Below are 19,285 nucleotides of genomic sequence, written 5' to 3' on the forward strand. Positions count from 1 at the left end.
GAAAGACAATCGATCTGACTAGCTTGCTGCAGGGCTAGTTGGAACTTTCTCCTAATTTTGACCTGAAATTGAATCACCAGTAGACACTAAAAAGCTGACGAATAAAGTTTCAAATAACTTTGTCAAAAAGTTCAGTCTGGAATCTCTGTTATTTGGGAACTAAGAGGTAACGCATATCCAGGGTTCCGAATAGACACATAGATCCATCAATTGGCAAGCCAGCCAGCCAATTACTAACGCCTGGTATGTAGATCAACAGGCCCTAATCAGATTTATGGACTTTCAGTTTCAATAATTTCTCTAGCACTATTTTCTAGTAATATTAATTCCCATTTTTTTTCTTTCTTTTAAATTTAGAGTAACCAATTCTTTTTTTCCAATTAAGGGGCAATGTAGCATGGCCAATCCACCTACCCTGCATATCTTTTTGGGCTGTGGGGGTGAGACCCATGCAAACACGGGGAGAATGTGCAATCTCCGCACGGACAGTGACCTGGGGCCAGCTTCGAACCTGGGTACGCGGCACCGTGAGGCAGCAATGCTAACCTCTGTGCCACCGTGCTGCCCCAATGCTAATTTCCTTTAATTCCTCCTTCTCACGAGGCCCTTGATGTCTTCGCATTTCTGGCAAGATATTAGTGTCTTCCTCCGTGAAGACAGAACTAAAGTAGTTGGTTAAGTGTCCTGCCATTTCCTTGTTCTCTATTATACTATTACTGATGTCCGATTAACTGGCCTCTCATTGTAAATAAAGAATAAAACTTGGAAATGAAAAATTGCAAATGCTTAAACGTGTTCATTAATAATTGACTATTTAATAAACATTACAGTCATGAGTATGCAAGAACTGTTGAAGAAATAAAGTGTCTTGACCCATACAATAATGTTCAAGCAGAAGCGACAACTAAAAAAGTATTTAAAGATGTATACGGGCTACCCGACACTTATCGCTGGAAGACAGAATATGATTCATCATACAACATGAACCCTGATGTAAGTTATAATTAACAGACAAGTGAAACTCGACTCATTGAGTTGTTATATAATCCTAAGGCATGCATTACTGACTGTGCTGAATACATTTTACAGGGCACTTGGAAATAAGAGCGCTGTCTCTACTTTGCAAAGTTCAACAGGTTTGAAAAGGCATTTGGAGAAACATTTTTTTGTCTGTTGTTAATGTCTAATAAATACAGAATTCACACTTAACCCTATACATTGTTATTTTTCATTAGATAAATAGTTTACATTTGGATTTTCCTACAAGTATATCTATTGCAAAACAATTCTGAAGCTATTAAAAATAAAAGCACTTCCTTTTTGGAGTGAAATACACGACAAAACAAATGCCTATTGTATATATGTATTCTTTTGAAAGCACACGGAGCTGCGGGATATGATTTGCATCCCATGACTAAGTGGAGCTGCAACCAGAGGGTTTTCTGAATAAATCGTGGCAAATAATACAAAGAGGGCATAGATCCAACATTGCGGATCCTCATTCATTTGTTTGTACTATGCTACTTAATTAAAATAAAAATTAGATGCAAATATAGTCTTTAAACACAAAGTCTAGTAAGAGCATAAATTGTGGAGTGGTTTCGGTGATCTTACTGTAAACATTTGTCCAGTCAAAGCAGTATCCATTCACAATTTTAGATTACACTCATTCAATATTTAATGTGTAATTTTCCATGTTTTAGCAATGTCAATAATGGACAGTAAGGATATGGTGGTGCTCAAGTATTCTATGCCCCCAGCTAACAATGACCTTCATTACTGTTTATATGTAGATCTTAAATTGTAAATTAATTATGCTTATTACAATATCAGGAATATTTTAACCATAATGCACAAACATTGGTCTTCAATTTATGTAGGGAAATAGGGTCAGGGTTAATTGTTCAAATTATTCCAATCCTATCCTGTTCCAATGTTTAGAAAAGCTGGATCATAGACTCCCTTGATTTTCCAACACCAATCCATTTAACTGAAAGAAAACAAACACATATTTCAGTCACTGTCAATGATTATGTAACAAAATAAGTCAATGCTGCTTCTTCACTATTAGAAGACTTTGTAAATATTTGTAAAAGGAAGTGTCCTGAAAAGCAGATATTGATGAATATACTGTTTAAATGTATCTGACATTTAATTGCTTATAAAATCTTATCATGTAACTTCCCTGCATTGCTATTCCTGAAAACTCACTTGGGACTGCCACATGGTTTTCAATGAATCGAATGTAGTTTTGAGCCTTTGGTGGCAGATCATCCCATGTCCGAGCATTGATAATGCTGCTCTTCCAGCCTGGAAGTGTTTCATACTCAACCTCAACTTGGTTCAGGATTTCCTGGTTTGCTGAAGGAGTGAAGCAATAAATAATACTCATTCTGCTATCAGGGCATGAGGTATAACAAATTATACACTATTATAACTGAAATAACTATTAAGCTGGAAGTCAGAATACCTGAGAACAGTCACAAGTGATAATATCATTATTAGTGCTTTATGATTTCAACTGTCCACCTATTACTTCAAAATGTTGAAGAGGAGTAAAAGGATATTACATATACAGCTGATAGTACATTTTTGTGAGGTCAATCGGTTTCAGATCAAACAAAAGCAGAATACTGTGGCTGCGGGAAATCTGAAAACGTTGGAAAAGTTCAGCAAGTCAGGAGAAAGAAACAGTTGTTGACATTTTCAGGCTGTTGACCTTTCATCATAACTGGCAAAGTTTACAGTTGTGACAGGTTTTGAAACAGGAAGAGGCAGTAGAGGAGGAAAGAACAAAGGGGATAGAGTAGAAGTGATTGAATGGCAAAAGAGATGTCGCAAAGCAAAAGGGGGCAGTAATGGGACAAGTAAAGAAACAATAGATAGGTCAAGAGGAACTGTAAAAGACAACATCAGTGCCAGCTGCAGTAATCCAGAAAAATGGGAGCTTGTGGTTATAATCTGGAATGGACAAAAATCAATGCTGAACCTACAACGCTGTAGTGTGTCTGTTCCTCAGCGACGGATTTACTATGAAACACACTGCGCTGTGGGACGGGGCTCTAAAATACAGAATAGTCTCACACTTGAAATAAAGTTTAATAATAGAGAACAGTAAAAGCTTCTAAGAAGGATCAACACAACTGTAGTAAATGCGAATTGAATCAAAATCAATCGCTTGAAAACTTTTTCTGAAACATGGGGCGTCATTCTCCGACCCCCTGCCGGGTCGGAGAATCGCCGGGGGCTGCCGTGAATCCCGCCCCCGCTGGTTGCCGAAGTCTCCGGCACCGGAGATTCGGCGGGGGCGGGAATCGCGCCGCGCCGGTTGGCGGGCCCCCCTGCTCGATTCTCCGGCCCGGATGGGCCGAAGTCCCGCCGATAAATTGCCTGTCCCGCCGGCGTAAATTAAAGTACCTATTTACCGGCGGGTCAAAGCGGAGTGGGCCGGCTCCGGGGTCCTGGGGGAGGGGGGGGCGCGGGGCGATCTGACCCCGGGGGGTGCCCCCACGGTGGCCTGGCCCGCGATCGGGGCCCACCGATCCGCGGGTGGGCCTGTGCCGTGGGGGCACTCTTTCCCTTCCGCCTCCGCCACGGTCTCCACCATGGCGGAGGCGGAAGAGACTCCCTCCACTGCGCACGTGTGGGAAACTCAGCGGCCGCTGACGCTCCCGCGCATGTGCCGCCCGGGGATGTCATTTCCGCGCCAGCTGGCGGGGCAACAAAGGTCGTTTCCGCCAGCTGGCGGGGCGGAAATTCCTCTGGCGTCGGCCTAGCCCCTCAATGTTGGGGCTCCGCCCCCAAAGATGCGGAGCATTCTGCACCTTTGGGGCGGCGCGATGCCCGTCTGATTGGCGCCGTTTTGGGCACCAGTCGGCAGACATCGCGCTGTTTCGGGAGAATTTCGCCCCTGATACTGATTTCTGGCTAAAAGGCTTAAGAGGTTTGGCCGTGGCTTGTCAACGAACTACTTCACCCTTTTAAGCTGATTCCGTGATACCTTTGCCAAAGCCCTTTGCTGCTCATGAAGAGCATCTCTCAAGATGCTCACAAGTTTCTGAAAATCATTGTTAGTTCTCAACACGCTGTAGATTTACAGTTAAAGTCTTATTTCAGCTATTTTGTTTTGCTTTTTCTCATTTCAGCAAGTCTTTTTTTTCTGCAATTTATTTCCTAAATCTTCTTTGCTTTAAAAATTAAAACATTTCCATTGCATTTCCTCAACCTGGCTGCACCTTATGTTCATAAGTAGTAGTTAAATGGTTTCATTCTTTGCTGCATAAAGCAAGAGTTAAAGAGGAATATGATGTCGGTTTCCCACTTTCATCGGGCTTCGATTGCTTATGCTGGTTTTCCTTTGGTTGAAACCGTTTCTTTATACTCTGTGGTAAGCCACTGGGATACTCCAGAAATTGCACCAACGGAATATCGGTGTAAATTTCAGCCTAATTTGCTGGACAGGGAAGATGTTAATGATCATATACTGTCCCCCTCCATTAAAAACCACCGTGATCTCAAATAACACATGCGTTCTCCTCACTGACACTTTGAACAATAATGGCATTAGTGGGTCAACAGCTACCTGATTTATGTAGTAAAACTGATTTCAGTATTGTAGTTCAAAAATTATTTCACACAATGATGTAGCCACTGCAGAATTTCAGCAATGTATCATCTGACTGATTGTTCTCCGACTTCCAAAAGAATAAATTGAGCCGTGTTATTCGGATATTTTTATACTCTTGTGCATATCATTTAATACTTATATACTATTTATGTACTGTTCCACCCACAGTCCAAAAATGTGCAGATTCGGTGGATTGGCCATGCTAAATTGCCCCCTGGCATCCAAAGGTTAGGTGGGGCTATGGTGGTTACAGGGATAGGGCAGGGCAGTGGGCCTAGGTAGGGTGCTCTTTCAGAGGGTTGGTGCAGACTCAATGGGCCAAATGGCCTCCTTCTTCACCGTAGGGATTCCATAATTCTAAAATGGAGTTAAGAGTCTGTGCTGAGTCCCAACACACTTCTTCTCTGGCCATATGGTCCAAGTTAACTGGTGTGAAAATACCATACCAACCATGGACAAGTTGAATAAAATGGACAAGGGCATGTAGTAATAACCAAAGAGAAAATGCTGGAAAATCTCAGCAGGTCTGGCAGCATCTTTAGGGAGAGAAAAGAGCTGATGTTTCAAGTCCAGATGACCCTTTGTCAAAGCTAAAAGACAGAGAAAGTGGGAAATATTTATACTACGGAGTGAGAGAATGAAAGATGAATCATAGCCACAGAAACCAAGGGAACACGGTGCTAATAGCCACAGAAACCAAGGGAAAGAGTGCTAATGGCAGTCCCCAGAGAGAACAAAAGGTGTGAAAGACCAAACAGCAGAGAAGCTAACATCAGAGGGTAAACTGTGACAGATGTAGATGTGGAGGGAGAAGAAGGGGGAAGCAAAGGAGAAAAGTTAAGGAAAGAAGGATGAGGTGGGGGGGGGGGGGGGTAAATATATATAAAGAAAGACAAGAAAGAAAGAAATGGTAAAAGACTATTAAAATGAAATGTGATGAAAACAAAGGGGTCGAGATGGGGTAGAGCTAATCATCTGAAGTTGAATTTGATATCGAGACCGGAAGGCTGTTGCGTGCCTAACCGGAAGATAAGATGTTGTTCCTCCAGTTTGCGTTGAGCTTCACTGGAACATTGCTGCAGGCCAAGGACAGGCATGTGGGCATGGGAGCAGGGTCTTGTGTTGAAATGGCAAGCAACGGGAAGGTCAGGGTCCTGAATGTGCACAGACCGAAAGTGCTCAGCAAAGCGTTCACCCAAACTGCATTTGGTCTCTCGATATAGAGGACACCACGTTGGGAGCAGCGAATGCAAAAGACCAAATTGAAAGAGGTGAAAGCGAAACGCTGCTTAACCTGCAATGAGTGTTTTGGGCCTGGGATGTTAAGCATGGAAGAGGTAAAGGGGCAGGTGTTACACCTTCTGCAATTGCATGGGAAGGTGCCATGGGTGTTGGGAGAGGTGTTGGGTATGGGGGAGGAGTGGACTAGATTATCTCGGAAAGAACGGTCTCTGTGGAATGCTGACAGAGGGAGTGAAGGGAAGATATGTTTGGTGGTGGCATCATGCTGGAGTTGGCGAAAATGGCGGAGGATTATGCTTTGCATACAGAGGCTGGTGGGGTGAAATGTGAGAACGAGGGGTCTCTATCCTTGTTCTGGGAGGGAGGGGATGGGGCGAGGATAGTGGCGCAGGAGATGGACCGCACACTGTTGAGGGCCCTGTCAGCAACTGTAGGTGGGAAATTACTGTAGTAATTACATGTAGTAACAATACTGGCTGCTATCTATAGTATTTGCAGCACCAATTTTTTAAAGCACCAATACAGTTTGCAAATTCCTTATTTCATCGGGCGTGGACATTGCTGTCAAGGTCAGCACTTATTGCCCATCCTTAATTGCCCTTAAACTGAATGGTTTGCTGGACCATTTTGGAGGGCAGTTTAAGGAGTTAACCACATTGCCGTGTGTCTGGAATCACAAGTAGGATAGACCGGATAAGGACGACATATTTCCCTCCTGAAAGGGAATTAGTGAAGCAGATTTTTGTTTTTTTTACAACAATCGATGATAGTTGTCATAGTCACCATTACTGAGATTAACTTTATATTCCAGATTTGTTCATTGACGACCTCACTAAGTTCAAACCCGGAGGGACACAGCTGCAGACTGCAGCATCTGAACGACAGCTTGGGCAATCTGGCCCAGCTGTCTGTCTGACATCAATGCAGGCACTGAGCAACTGTCAGGGGAGCAGGTGTGCTGTCACCCTGAGAGAAGACAATATTTGCCTTACATAGGTCTATGCCTCAGCAAGTGTTGGAGTGAAGTGATGGTTTGGTGTCCCGTTCGTGCTTTCATTCATGCTCGGCAAGTTGAAGATTTTGGTAACTGGAGCCTGAAAGGATATCCATCAAAGCTATCACTACAGGCTCTGTAACTAATGACCATGCTGTGCACCTCAGTGATCAAATGTTTAATGGTTGATTGTATTAGTTGGATGCCTTGGGCAATGAGACCACTCCAAGAGCAATTCAACAATGTGAAAGGTTACCTTTCAGGCAGTTCAAGTAGTTGATGCTGGATAGTCATCAGTGTTCTTTTATAGGCTGGGCCCTAATGCTCTTTATCTATGCTCTCTTTAATAAGCCTGGATGTGGGTCTTCCCTGTGATATGTTGGTTCCTGGGATATCTTTTCCTTCTGCCTTTGCTGCTCCGTACTTGTCTCGGTGATCTTCCACTGTAGATCCCTCTAACTGACATTCTAAAGTATATTGATTTCAGCTTTAATGCTTAAAAAGGGTAAGATTGAATGACAATGCATGTTTGAGAGGACAGTGCTCCTATTTTACTGATACAACTGGGCCCTGGACTTCAGATGGACCTGGGAAGAGAAGACAGGGACAGGGATAGCTGATAGTGGCGACAGTGAGCAGAAACAGATGGATGGCAGCACAAACCACCAATAGTTTGTTGAGTGAGAGAGGAAACAGATCAGTGAGAAGAAGAATAGAAGAAAAGGTGGCTGAACATCATGTACCAAATATCCTCTGGCCTTGGTACTGGGCACCCTTCTGACCTGCCTTTTGCCCAGTCCATCAATGGAGGCTCCCTCCATTGGGGTCAGCACTTGAACTGATGTTTCCTCTCCTTCAGCACACATTTGCTCCCTCCTATTATGTGCATGATCATCCAGTAAACAACAAAAGTAGTTTGCAAGAATATGAGGCAGGATTCTCCATTGGCTGATGAAATTGGGAAGCGCGATTGGGCTGGGCGGAGAATAGGTTCGGATGCCAAAATAGCGGCAGGTGCCGATTTGACATCAAATCACAATTCTCCGTCACTTTGACAGTGGCGGCAATGCGGTCCGGAACACACGTACAATGAACAGCATTTGCATATTAGCAGCGGGCCTGACCCGATATTCTCCAGGGCCTCTGCGATTCTCTGCCTCCAATGGGCTGAGTACCCAACAGCACGGTTCACTTATGCTTTTAAAAGTCATGAAACCGGTGTTGAGGGAGAGAGAGTACGGAAAGTGCCCAACATCACCATAGTTTGCTGACGGTTGTGCCGCTGGCTGGGGGGCTTGTCAGGGCCTGGAGAAGCAGCGGGGTTGGTCAGAAGGTGGGCTATGGAGACATAGTGGACTGGCACGGAACACCATTGCTGCGGCCTGCAAGGCAGCCACGCAGCTCATACGCCGCCGACAGCCCACTGTGAACTTAGGGTCATATAGGTGTTACCCCCAGATTACTCCCCTAGGTGCTCTCTGGCCCTAGGCGACCCATTACCGGGATGGGCGCGTTCCAGTGTAACCAGTGCCACCTTGTTGCTGGGATTACTGTGTAATGTATAAATGTGGCTGATGATTGTCAGCCACCCGAGTGTCAATCACGGACCCGGCGAATCCCGCACCGTTTTTCAATTGAATCGATTGTGTTCCACGTGGTGCCGGTGCTAGCCTCTCTGCAGTCGCTGAATTGGTCCAAGCTCGGTGCCAGTTTTGCATTCGTGGAAGTCCACAAATCTTGCCCCAGCGTCAACACTTAGTCTCAGGTACAAATCCAGCCCACGGGCTTTAAAAAAAATGTTTAAGTATCCAATTATCTTTTTTTCCCAATTAAGGGGCAATTTAGCGTGGCCAATCCACCTACCCTGCACATCTTTGGGTTGTGGGGGTGAAACCCATGGAACACAGGGAGAATGTACAAACTCCACACAGACAGCGACCCAGGGCCGGGATTGAACCCGGCTACTCAGCGCCATGAGGCAGCAGTGCTAACCACTGCATCACTGTGTTGCCCATGGCCTACAGGCATTTGAAGGTATTTTGAGTAATCAGGTTTTGTAAGACTTAGTGATTCCAATTTACATTAGAACTACTATGAGTTGGTCAGAACAGCACACAATTCTCAAGTTGTGGCCTAACTAATGTTTTATGTAGTTCCAGTAAAACCTCCCTGTTCTAATATTAGCCTTGGTTAATAAAAAAAAAAAGGATTCCATATGCCTTCTTACCCACCCTATCGACCAGTCTGCTATCTTCAGGGATCTGTGGACATTCACTCCAAGGTCTCTCACTCCCTCTACCCCTCTCAGTATCCTCTAATTTATTGAGTAATCCATTGCTTGGTTGATCTCAAATACATCACCTCGCATTTTTCAGGATTGAATTCCATTTGCCACTTTTCTGTCCACCTGACCAGTCCACTGATGCCTTCCTGTCGTCTACAGCTTCTCTCCTATCAAACATGTGGCCACGTTTTGTGTCGTTTTCAAACCTCTTGATCGTTCCCCTACATTTAATCCAAATCATTAAAATATCCCACAAAAGGCAGGGGATCTAGTACTGAGCCCTGTGGAATCCCCCTGGAAACAGCCCTCCAGTCATCCATCAACCATTACCCTTTAATTCTTGCCTCTGAGCCAGTTTTGTATCTGCCTTGTTTCAAAACCTTGGATCATATTGGCTTTTATTTTTTTAACCAGTCTGTTGTTACCTTGTCAAAAGCCTTGCTACAATCCATGTAGGCCACATCAACTACACTACTCTTCTCAACCTTCCTTGTCACTTCCTCAACACATTAAATCAAATCAGTCAGACATGACCTTCCCTTCACAGATCTATGCTAACTGTCTATGATTAATTCATGCCTCTCTAAGTGACAGTTTACCCTGTCCCTTAATTTGGTTTCGGTAATTTTCCCACTACTGAGGTCCGACTGTAATTATTCAGTCTATCGCTCGCTCACTTTTTTAAAAGGATAAAGTAGGCTGCTTTCCCCTTTGAGGGGGAGAGCTCACTGGTGGTTATTTAGCCTGAGGATCACCACACCTCAGGTGAGGGGCAAGGTTGAGAAGGCAGGCCCACGAATAACCTCAGTCAGTACATGAACATATAAATAAACAAGGATACAGCATTAGCAGACCTCCAATCCTGCATCCAATGGGGATTGGAGGTCTGCTGATGTTGATCAGTTAGCCTAACATCTGTTGTTCAATTGCTGGAGAATATAACTGACAATAGCATGAGCAAGCACCTTGAAAATATCCAGCTGAACAGAGAGAGCTAACACGATTTAGTCAAGGGTAGGTCGAGCTTGATAAACCTGATTGAATCTTTGGAAGACGTGACTGAAGTTGTAGATTGGCGAATGTCTGTGCATATTATTTATATGGACTTCCCGCAGTCATTCAGTAAATACCTCAAATATTGTTAACCAAAATTGAAGCTCATGGAATTGGAAGGCAATTTTATGGAGCTACTGGCAATTTGCCACCCCCCAGACTTGCGGGGAGGCCGCCAGCTTAAGGGAGGTGGCAGCTTGGATCCCTCGGAGCCCGAGGTTCCATGGCCAAGAAAGCTGGCAGTGGGCAGAGAGGGCAGCCCCTGTGGCCCTGAGGATTTCCCCAGAGATGTTTCCCCTCCCAACCTCAGCCTGATAAATTTTAAATTTCCTTCTTACTTACCTGTCTCTTGCAGGTATCAGCAACGACCATCTCTCCTGGTCCTCTGACTGGGCTGGCAGCATTGGGAGGGTTCGCGAGCTGTCCTTAATCTTTAGGAGGTGCAGGTTACCTTTAAATGGTGACATTCCTGCCTGAATTCATACCCATTTGTGTGTGAACTGCCACTGACCAGCACGAGTTGTGCTCACAGCTCACTCCTTGTATGAAAATTTATTTGTATTTCTATCCCATGTAATCAGCTGGTTGCCAAAGATACATTACCTAACTCATGTCCATTATAGAGAGGTTGGCAATCTCCCCCATGACGTCATGAACATGTCCTAGCGCTTATATGTAGAATAAAGCATTCTATCATCAGCCTAAAATAATAGTTGTAGGGGATATTAAGAATGATTTTAAATGTACATATACTATTTGATGGGTCAGTTTTCTTAAGAAAACCTGAGTGACATCAAACATATGTTCCAAATGCTGACTGGCTCAGTAATTTGTATTTTGACAGTCCGAATTTTTCCTGTTTTGTATTACAAAGTGAATCATAATTTGAAGGTGCTTGTGACACTCGATCCCTGCAATTTCACATCAATATGTTAGGTTAAGATTAGGTATTTCAAGCTGTGCCCATTTTCTTGATGGAAATGCACATTTCCTATTTGAAGAATCTCAGAAGATTGTTAATCATGAGGTTAAGATATTTGGTTGATAGAATTTACAGTGCAGAAGGAGGTCATTCGGCCCATCGAGTATGCACCATTGCTCGCAAAGAGCACCCCACTTAAGCCCACACTTCCAACCTATCCCCGTAACCCAGCAACCCCACCAACCCTTTTTGGACACTGAGGGCAATTTAGCACAGCCAATCCACCTAACCTGCACATCTTTAGACTGTGGGAGGAAACCAGAGCACCCGGAGGAAACCCACGCACACATGGGGAGAACGTGCAGACTACGCACAGACAGTGATCCAAGCCGGGAATCGAACCTGGGACCCTGGAGCTGTGAAGCAACTGTGCTAACCACTGTGCTACCGTGCTGTTTGTTGTGTTGTCATACCACACCTGGAAAATAAGGAATTCTCTTTCCATTTAGTTTGTAAGCTAAACCGATTTTAATCTCATCAAGGACTTCCAGGATATCCAACTTCATTAATGCCAACCTATGGGTATAGAAATAATGTTCCTGTTAAAATTGAATGAGGGAACCGATTCTTTAGTAACTACATCCTGTCTCCATAACAACTTGTATTCTTTGTGATAGGTGGATATGCACCACAGCGCCCTGTGTTTTAATTCATTTATTCTATTCAGAGCACACAGAAGTGTTTTGTAATATCATGTAGTTTTTCAAGTTATATGGGCTTCCGTTGTATCTTTCTTTGGCACATTAGAATTCCAAGTGCATATCCGAGAAGATTGTTTTGTGTTTTTGACTTTTATTCTTCAATTGGCCAATAAACACTTTGAGGAACACTTTATTGGAGAGAAGGAAGCTGTACAATATTCCTTTTTAAGCACATTGCCCTTTTAAAGGAGAGGAAATAGTCAGACACCATTCGGAGTTTGAGAAAATTAGGTGGCATCCTGGTCTCTTAACTGTGCTGCTATTGTGGCAGTAACTTAGCCTCAGTAGTTCCTGCACTCCACATCAACTTATTCATCATGATTTTGCTGAGCGCTATGAATGCCCAACAAATGTCAAGAGCAGAAAATAAATATTTGCCTTTTGACAAACGCTATCTGCGTCCTCAAGTTCAGAAGGAATGTAAATGCCCTAAAATTAGCTAATAGGGCAGCACAATACTTTTGAGGTAGCGTTGAACCAAATCACAGTGGAGTGACTTGTGAGATTAAGTGTAAACGGGTGATAAGAAGAAATCAATAGTCTATATTACATCTTTCCTGATTTATATTCCATTGAATACCACTCCGGTTTCTCTTTTATCCCGGTCAGTGACTTCCGTGAGGGGGTGATTTTCTGGATGAGCCATAACAGTAAATGCTGAATGATTATTTAAATACTTTGGGGGAAGCGGTTCTTTGGCTATGAGTTGCTCTGTGGTGTTATATTTTAAAGATAAAGGTATTAAATCAAAATTGTTTCTGTGAAGACATGAAATAGAATCTGATCCAATGTACTCACGCGGTAAATCCATTGATCATATTTGCGTATTTGAGTATGACTAGATCTAACCAGCCACAGCGTCTCTTCCTGCCCGTAGTTACTCCCACTTCATGGCCTCGAGATTGTAGCAGTTCACCGATTTCCTGAAATGTTCCAGTTCAACTTCAGCAACTGACATGTGAAGCAATCTTAATCATGGTATGCAATAGCAATGTAACATCATTAACAAATATATACTTTCAAATAATTCCAAAGCATTCCTACAGTGCAGGAGGCCACCTGCACCGACCCTCCAAAAGAACACTCTACCTAGGGCCTCTCCCCCTCCCTATCCCCTATAACCCTGCACATTGATCATGGCCAATCCACCAAACCTGCACATATTTGGACTGTGGGAGGAAACCAGAGGCCCCGGAGGAAACCCACGCAGACACGGGGAGAAGGTGCAAACTGCACACAGTCTCCCAAAACTTCTGAAGGCATCAATAATGGGCTAAAGGGCATCCAGTCATTGCTGAAATGCTAGTTGAGCTTGGTGAACATACCACATCAGAAATTGCAGGTGTGCCTTTGTTAAGGTGGCACATTTCAAGATTGCATCCAAACCTCAGTGGGATTGAGATGTCAAGAATCAGGATTGTCACCATGGTCACCTAGATGTGTGCCTTAGCTATAAGGCTATATAAATGAAAAGCAAGTAGCACTAGGGTGTCACATTGCCTTTCTGTTTGCAAGTGAGAGGTCTATATTAGCCCAGTATTCATTAACCTGTTGCATCTATAAGTCCACTGGGAGGAGGAGGATTGAATAATTGAGCTGGTGCTCAATGCAGTCTTCTTGATGGCAGTGATCTGAATGAGGAGAAGGGCCCAGTGCTACTTAACTCAGCTTCGAGAGGAGGCCTGAATGGAGGTCCCTGGTCCAGGGGAACCCTAGCAACACACAGACCATGAGCAAATTAGTCCCATCCCTCGGAGGCGATTCACGTAACCAAGTGTTTACCATAGAAGACCTTCCTGTCTGGAGATGAATGACAGACAATGCTGTGCATGTCTGAGTTTGTCAAGAAAGGTGATGGACCATATCTGCCATATTCTGCAGGAGGGCATCACTGGCAATGGCCCTGAACGTCACCACTGCACTCAATTATTTTGCCTGCGGGTCATTCCAGGGGGACCTATGTGGCATCTCAGTACTCAACACATAAATGTATCAAGGAAGTGACAGATGCCCCCTACAGTGAGGCTCATCAGTATGTCAAGTTCACATGATATAGCCAGCCAGGCTGCTAGATCTCGGAGCTTTTCTGCTATCTCAGGCTTCCCTAGAGTGCAGGGTGCAATCGATTGGACACATGTGGCATTGAGAGCTCCATGGCACCAGCACCTGATGTTCATTAACAGGAAAGGGTTCCACTTCCTGAAAATTCAACTGGTATGATCATCAGAAGCACATCATGCATGTTTGGCCTGGTACCCTGGAAGTTTTCATGACTCATTCATCCTGAGTGCCGTAGATATTTGAAGGGCTCAGCAATTACAAGGATGTCTGCTTGGGGATAAGCATTGCTCACGATACCCATACATCATCCTCAATGAGCCTCAGAGGAGGAATGCAATGTGGTGCATAAGGTGATACAATCCGTCATCGATCAAACCACTGGCATCCTGAAGGCTTACTTCTGATGTTTGGACCACTCAGGTGGGGCTCTGCAGTACTCTGTGGGAGGAAACCGGAGTACCCGGAGGAAACCCACGCAGACATGGGGAGAATGTGTAGACTCCGCACACACAGTGACCCCAGCCGGGAATCGAACTTGGGACGCTGGAGCTGTGAAGCAACAGTGCTACCCACAGTGCTACCATGCTACCCAAACAGGTGCCGGAATGTGGCGACTAGAGGTTTTACAAAGTAACTTTATTGCAGTGTTAATGTAAGCCTACTTGTGACAATAAAGATTATTACTTGTACTGCAATGGAAGCTCAACATCAGCCTTCAGATGCAGCATCATATTTGGATTCACAGCTATGCAAAGTGATGGTCACCACCTCCACCCTGGAAAGGATGGACTCTAAGGGCGGGATTTAACTAAATGGGAACAAAGTCTCATAGCGAGCGTATTTAGCCACTTGCTTCACAGTGCTCGCAGCTTTGGGAAACACAACACTATAAAACATTACTTGCGTTAGATAGGGGGTCTCAGCTGGGACGCGCGGGTGAAGCTATACATTGCCCCATTATGTGCGCTGAGGGGTTCTGCTTGCCGGAATTCCTCAGTGCAGCGAGATCGAGGCGCCATTTTTAAATGGCGTCATGATCTCTGGAGCCCCCCCCAAAGTGATTTCCTCCCCCTCCCCAATGCACTATGGGAGGGTCCCCACCCCGCATCCCCCCCCCCCCCCCCCCCCCCCCCCCTTTCCCAACACCCGCGCCAGACACCCCGGCCCAGTGATCACCACGCAAAAAATGCCAGCTTGGCACTGCCAACCTGGTGCCACTCCTCCCAGCTATCAACGCCACCTTGCTTGGGCCAGGTGGGTGCGTGGGTGGCACCATCAGTGCCATGGTATCACGCTGCCCAAAGGACATGCACCTGGGCGCATCCGAGCCCCTGGGAGACCCCCCATGAGTGTCATTCTGTCTGGTCCCCATTTGTGGAGACCAGTGCAGGACGTCGCTTGCCCGAGGTCTCTGAGACGAAGGAGGTAGACCCCATGCCTCGGGAATCTGCACATTAAAGTGAGACTAGGTGTCTCGCTGTACTATGCAGAATTGCCCAAAAGTGACCCCACCCACAATGGGTGGGATTCACATTGCAACATCTCACAAGATCGTGTTAGATCTCGCGAGGCTCTGCGAGCCGGGTAGATCCCGGGAGCGGGGTCTCCTGGCTTCTATCGGCCACGCTCTGCCGTGGCGAGTTGCTGTTCAGGTGCAGCGTGGCCAGTAGATTGCGCCCTAAAACTGTAAAAAGCCCTGTGCAAAGTTGGTGCCAGACTCCTCCAGATTTTGAAATTTCACACAGGCTTTCTGGCAGGCCTGCTCATCGGAGTCCAATGCTTCAGAACCTGCCCTCCAGTAAGTTAGCACCCGAATTACCATTCCCCCCACTCCATCCTTTCTGCAGACCACTCATGCCTTGTGATTGGAGTTTAATCGAATGTCCCGTCTCCTAAACTATCCCCTATCGTCTCCTAAACTATTCTCTAAAGTACACTTATTGCCAGTATCAGAGCTGGTGAGAGATGGGGACCAGGCAGAATGGCAATCATGGGGGGTCTCCCAGGGGCTCGGATGTGCCCAGGTGAATGCCCTTTGGGCAGCGTGATACCATGGCACTTACGGTACTACCTGCGCACCCGCCTGGCCCGACCAAGGTGGCATTGATAGCTGGGAGGAATGCTACCAGGTTGGCACTGCCAAGCTGGCATTTTTTGCGTGGTGGTCACTGGGTCAGGGGTGCCTTGTGGGGGTGTTGGGGGAGGGGGGGGGAAGAGATGCGGGGGGGACCCTCCCATAGTGCATTGGGGGAGAGGGAGGGAATCACTTTGTGGGGGCTCCAGAGACAATGACGCCATGACGGTTGTGAGAGTGAGATCAAATGATAGTATTTCTTCATCATCCCTGCTCTTCCACCACTGCCTGACCAGATTGAAGTTCTTGGGTGACTTGAACGAGGAAAGGCAAAAGAGTCGGGTTGTGGCGAGGGTCGAGATTTATTCACTCAGTGGATCCAAAGTGGTTCAGAGTTGGTATCCCAAAATGGAATATGATGGGGGGCAGGAGCAGGCCTGGACTTTCACTTGTGATTTTTCTCATTCAGTGAATTTCAGATTTTGACTGCACTGGAATAGTACAAGCGGGGGCTTAGTAATTTAAGGGAGAGAGGGAAAACACATAAGAGATTGAATGACGAGTGGAAAATTAATTCTGGGCAATTGTCAGAAGATTTGCATTGGCGTTGCCACTCAAATGGATGGGAGTAAAGTGTGTTCATGATGCAATTTTAATTGTGCTTCAAATGCTCAATGTTCCAACTCTATTATTGTTCATGTGAAAAGTCCAGACTTACGTTTGTTAGTTCAGTTGGAAATGCTCCAATACCCACTCTAGTAGTATAGGCTTTGAAGACACCATATACTGCTCCAATGTTTGATGGAGGGATACCCAGTCCTGTGCATACACTTCCAGCAGTGCAATTGGATGATGTTACAAATGGATAAGTTCCTTGAAATAGAAATAAATAAATTGCAGTTGCTGGAAACAGCCTTATTAAACAATTGAACATTTTCCAAGAAATTGTACTAAAAATAAACAAAATGGGCCTAGGTTACTTATTCATACTGTCAAAATACTATCAATGCAGAATTGCATGTTTGACCTTAATTAGGCACTGACGCTATTTGGTTGAAAATAGAGTGAATGAAGAAAGGTTCAAGCAATTAAAACCATTCTAGAACTCCTGCCACTGGTTGGAAAAGTGTCAGGAACAGCTCTGAATGCACACTCTGCCTGCTTTCAGCCAATGGTGGATGCATAGATTCACCAAGATGGTGGGCGACTGCTGTTTCACGCTCAGACCTGCCTCACACTCCAACTTCAACCACTAGATGATATTTTTAATAAACATACTAGATCCCTTGTTCAAATTAGAAAGTCTTTGTAGAGGCAGGTCATACATGGCCTGGCTAACTCACTTATGAGATCTGATCCCAGGATTATGGTTTCAAGCCCTGCACTGAGTGGCAAATCTGTTTCTTAAATATTTACTTTATTGATGTTTTAAAAAAAAACAACAGTGAAACTCCACAGTTAAGAGCACTACTTGATTACTGGAAATATCTACCTGCCACTCCCAGGTATTTTGTATCCACTGCTTGAATAACTATTTGAATAGATGTTAAAATAGTTATTCTCTTTTTTTCCCCATTAACTAACTTTATTGTGAAGTAAACAGTAAAAAGACACCAGCTTGCAAAAACGACTGCATAATTCAGCAGGATAAAGCAGAGCTACACTTAAAAGCATATCTCACTTGAAACAATCACTGGCTCCGTCATTGTCACTAAAATCTTGAGGGAAGAAAGGAAGGGTATTGGGTCAAAGAATTTAAACGTTTTGGATAATAAATATTGGACTAAGGACACAAGCACATGATTCACAAGCCTCAAGCTAGAGGGTAATCTCTCCCACAGGAAAATAGATTTGTGGAAAATCTCCAATGGTGAGTAGTTGACTCAAAGTCAGGAGGCAGCGGCAAGTGGTATTGTCGCTTGACTAGTAATCCAGAGACCCAGAGTCATGCTCTGGGGACCGGGGTTCGAATCCCGCTATGGCAGATGGTGAAATTTGAATTCAATTCAAAAAAAATCTGGAATTAAGAAAGCATTGTTAATTGTCCTTAAAAACCCATCTGGTTCATGCCCTTTAGGAAAGAAATCTGTCCCTAAGACCCACAGTAATGTGGTTGACTCTTAAATGCCCTCAGGGATGGGCAATAAATGATGGCCCAGGCAGCGATGCCCCACATCCCAGCATGGTAGCACAGTGGTTAGCACAGTTGCCTCACAACTCTAGGGTCCCAGGTTCGATTCCCGGCTTGGGTCACTGCCAGTGCGGAGTCTGCACGTTCTCCCCGTGTCTGCGTGGGTTTCCTCCGGGTGTTCTGGTTTCCTCCCACAGTCCAAAGATGTGCGGGTTAGGTGGATTGGCCATGCTAAATTGGCCTTAGTGTCCAAAAAGGTTAAGTGGGGTTACTGGGATAGGGTGGAGGTGTGGGCTTGAGTAGGGTGCTCTTTCCAAGGGCTGGTACAGACTTGATGGGCCAAATGGCCTCCTTCTGCACTGTAATTTCTATCCCATAAACGACTAAAAAAAGGCACCCTGAAAAGAAGGAGCTACATCCACATCCCTCGAGAGATGTGATTAACGTCAATGGTCATATGTAACACCGCTTGATTTTTTTAAAAAAAGGAAAGTTTGGAGAAGGAAATTGTTTCTCCATAAAGTTGGGATGAACAGATGATTTGATGATGAATAATTATACACTGCCTTTTTATGCTCTGGATTCTCCTGAGCGATTAAGTTTTAAAATATAAAAAAATAATAAAAAGCAGCTGGCTTTGAGGGGTTAGAAATTTAGAGACCCTTTCAGCAGCAGAATGTTTTTCGTTATGCTGTCAGGGTTGCTCCGCAGCTGAGGAATTCTTGTACTCTGACACGAATTTTGAATTGTTTTAGGAACAAAAGACATCACATAAATCTGGAGTGTTTTGTTTTAAGTTTTTAACTACACAAATCCGGTTTTGGATTCTGTTGAAGTCAGATCCTGTTGAAGTCACACGGGATCAGGGGTGTACTGGCAAGGTGGATACAGAACTGGCTAGGCCATAGAAGGCAGAGGGTAGCAATGGAGGGATGCTTTTCTAATTGGAGGGCTGTGACCAGTGGTGTTCCACAGGGATCAGTGCTGGGACCTTTGCTCTTTGTAGTATATATAAATGATTTGGAGGAAAATGTAACTGGTCTGATTAGTAAGTTTGCAGACGACACAAAGGTTGGTGGAATTGCGGATAGCGATGAGGACTGTCTGAGGATACAGCAGGATTTAGATTGTCTGGA

The 19,285-nt window shown here is 44.8% G+C and overlaps 1 protein-coding gene across 1 annotated transcript in view; it reads right to left on the reverse strand.

Annotated features, from left to right (window-relative positions):
* Nucleotides 1-795: 795 nt before the first annotated feature.
* adss1 (adenylosuccinate synthase 1) overlaps nt 796-19,285 on the reverse strand; it is a 106,554-nt gene continuing 88,064 nt past the window's right edge. Inside the window, exons 9-13 of the mRNA XM_072489850.1 lie at nt 16,737-16,891; nt 12,682-12,806; nt 11,601-11,698; nt 2,212-2,361; nt 796-1,990 (exon numbers count right to left, since the gene is read on the reverse strand). Coding sequence (XP_072345951.1) covers nt 1,938-1,990; nt 2,212-2,361; nt 11,601-11,698; nt 12,682-12,806; nt 16,737-16,891 — 581 coding nt within the window. The 3' untranslated portion in view covers nt 796-1,937. The remainder of the gene's footprint in view (nt 1,991-2,211; nt 2,362-11,600; nt 11,699-12,681; nt 12,807-16,736; nt 16,892-19,285) is intronic.

Source organism: Scyliorhinus torazame, chromosome 2 (genome assembly GCF_047496885.1).
Source record: "Scyliorhinus torazame isolate Kashiwa2021f chromosome 2, sScyTor2.1, whole genome shotgun sequence".
In the NCBI taxonomy this organism is placed as follows: domain Eukaryota; kingdom Metazoa; phylum Chordata; class Chondrichthyes; order Carcharhiniformes; family Scyliorhinidae; genus Scyliorhinus; species Scyliorhinus torazame.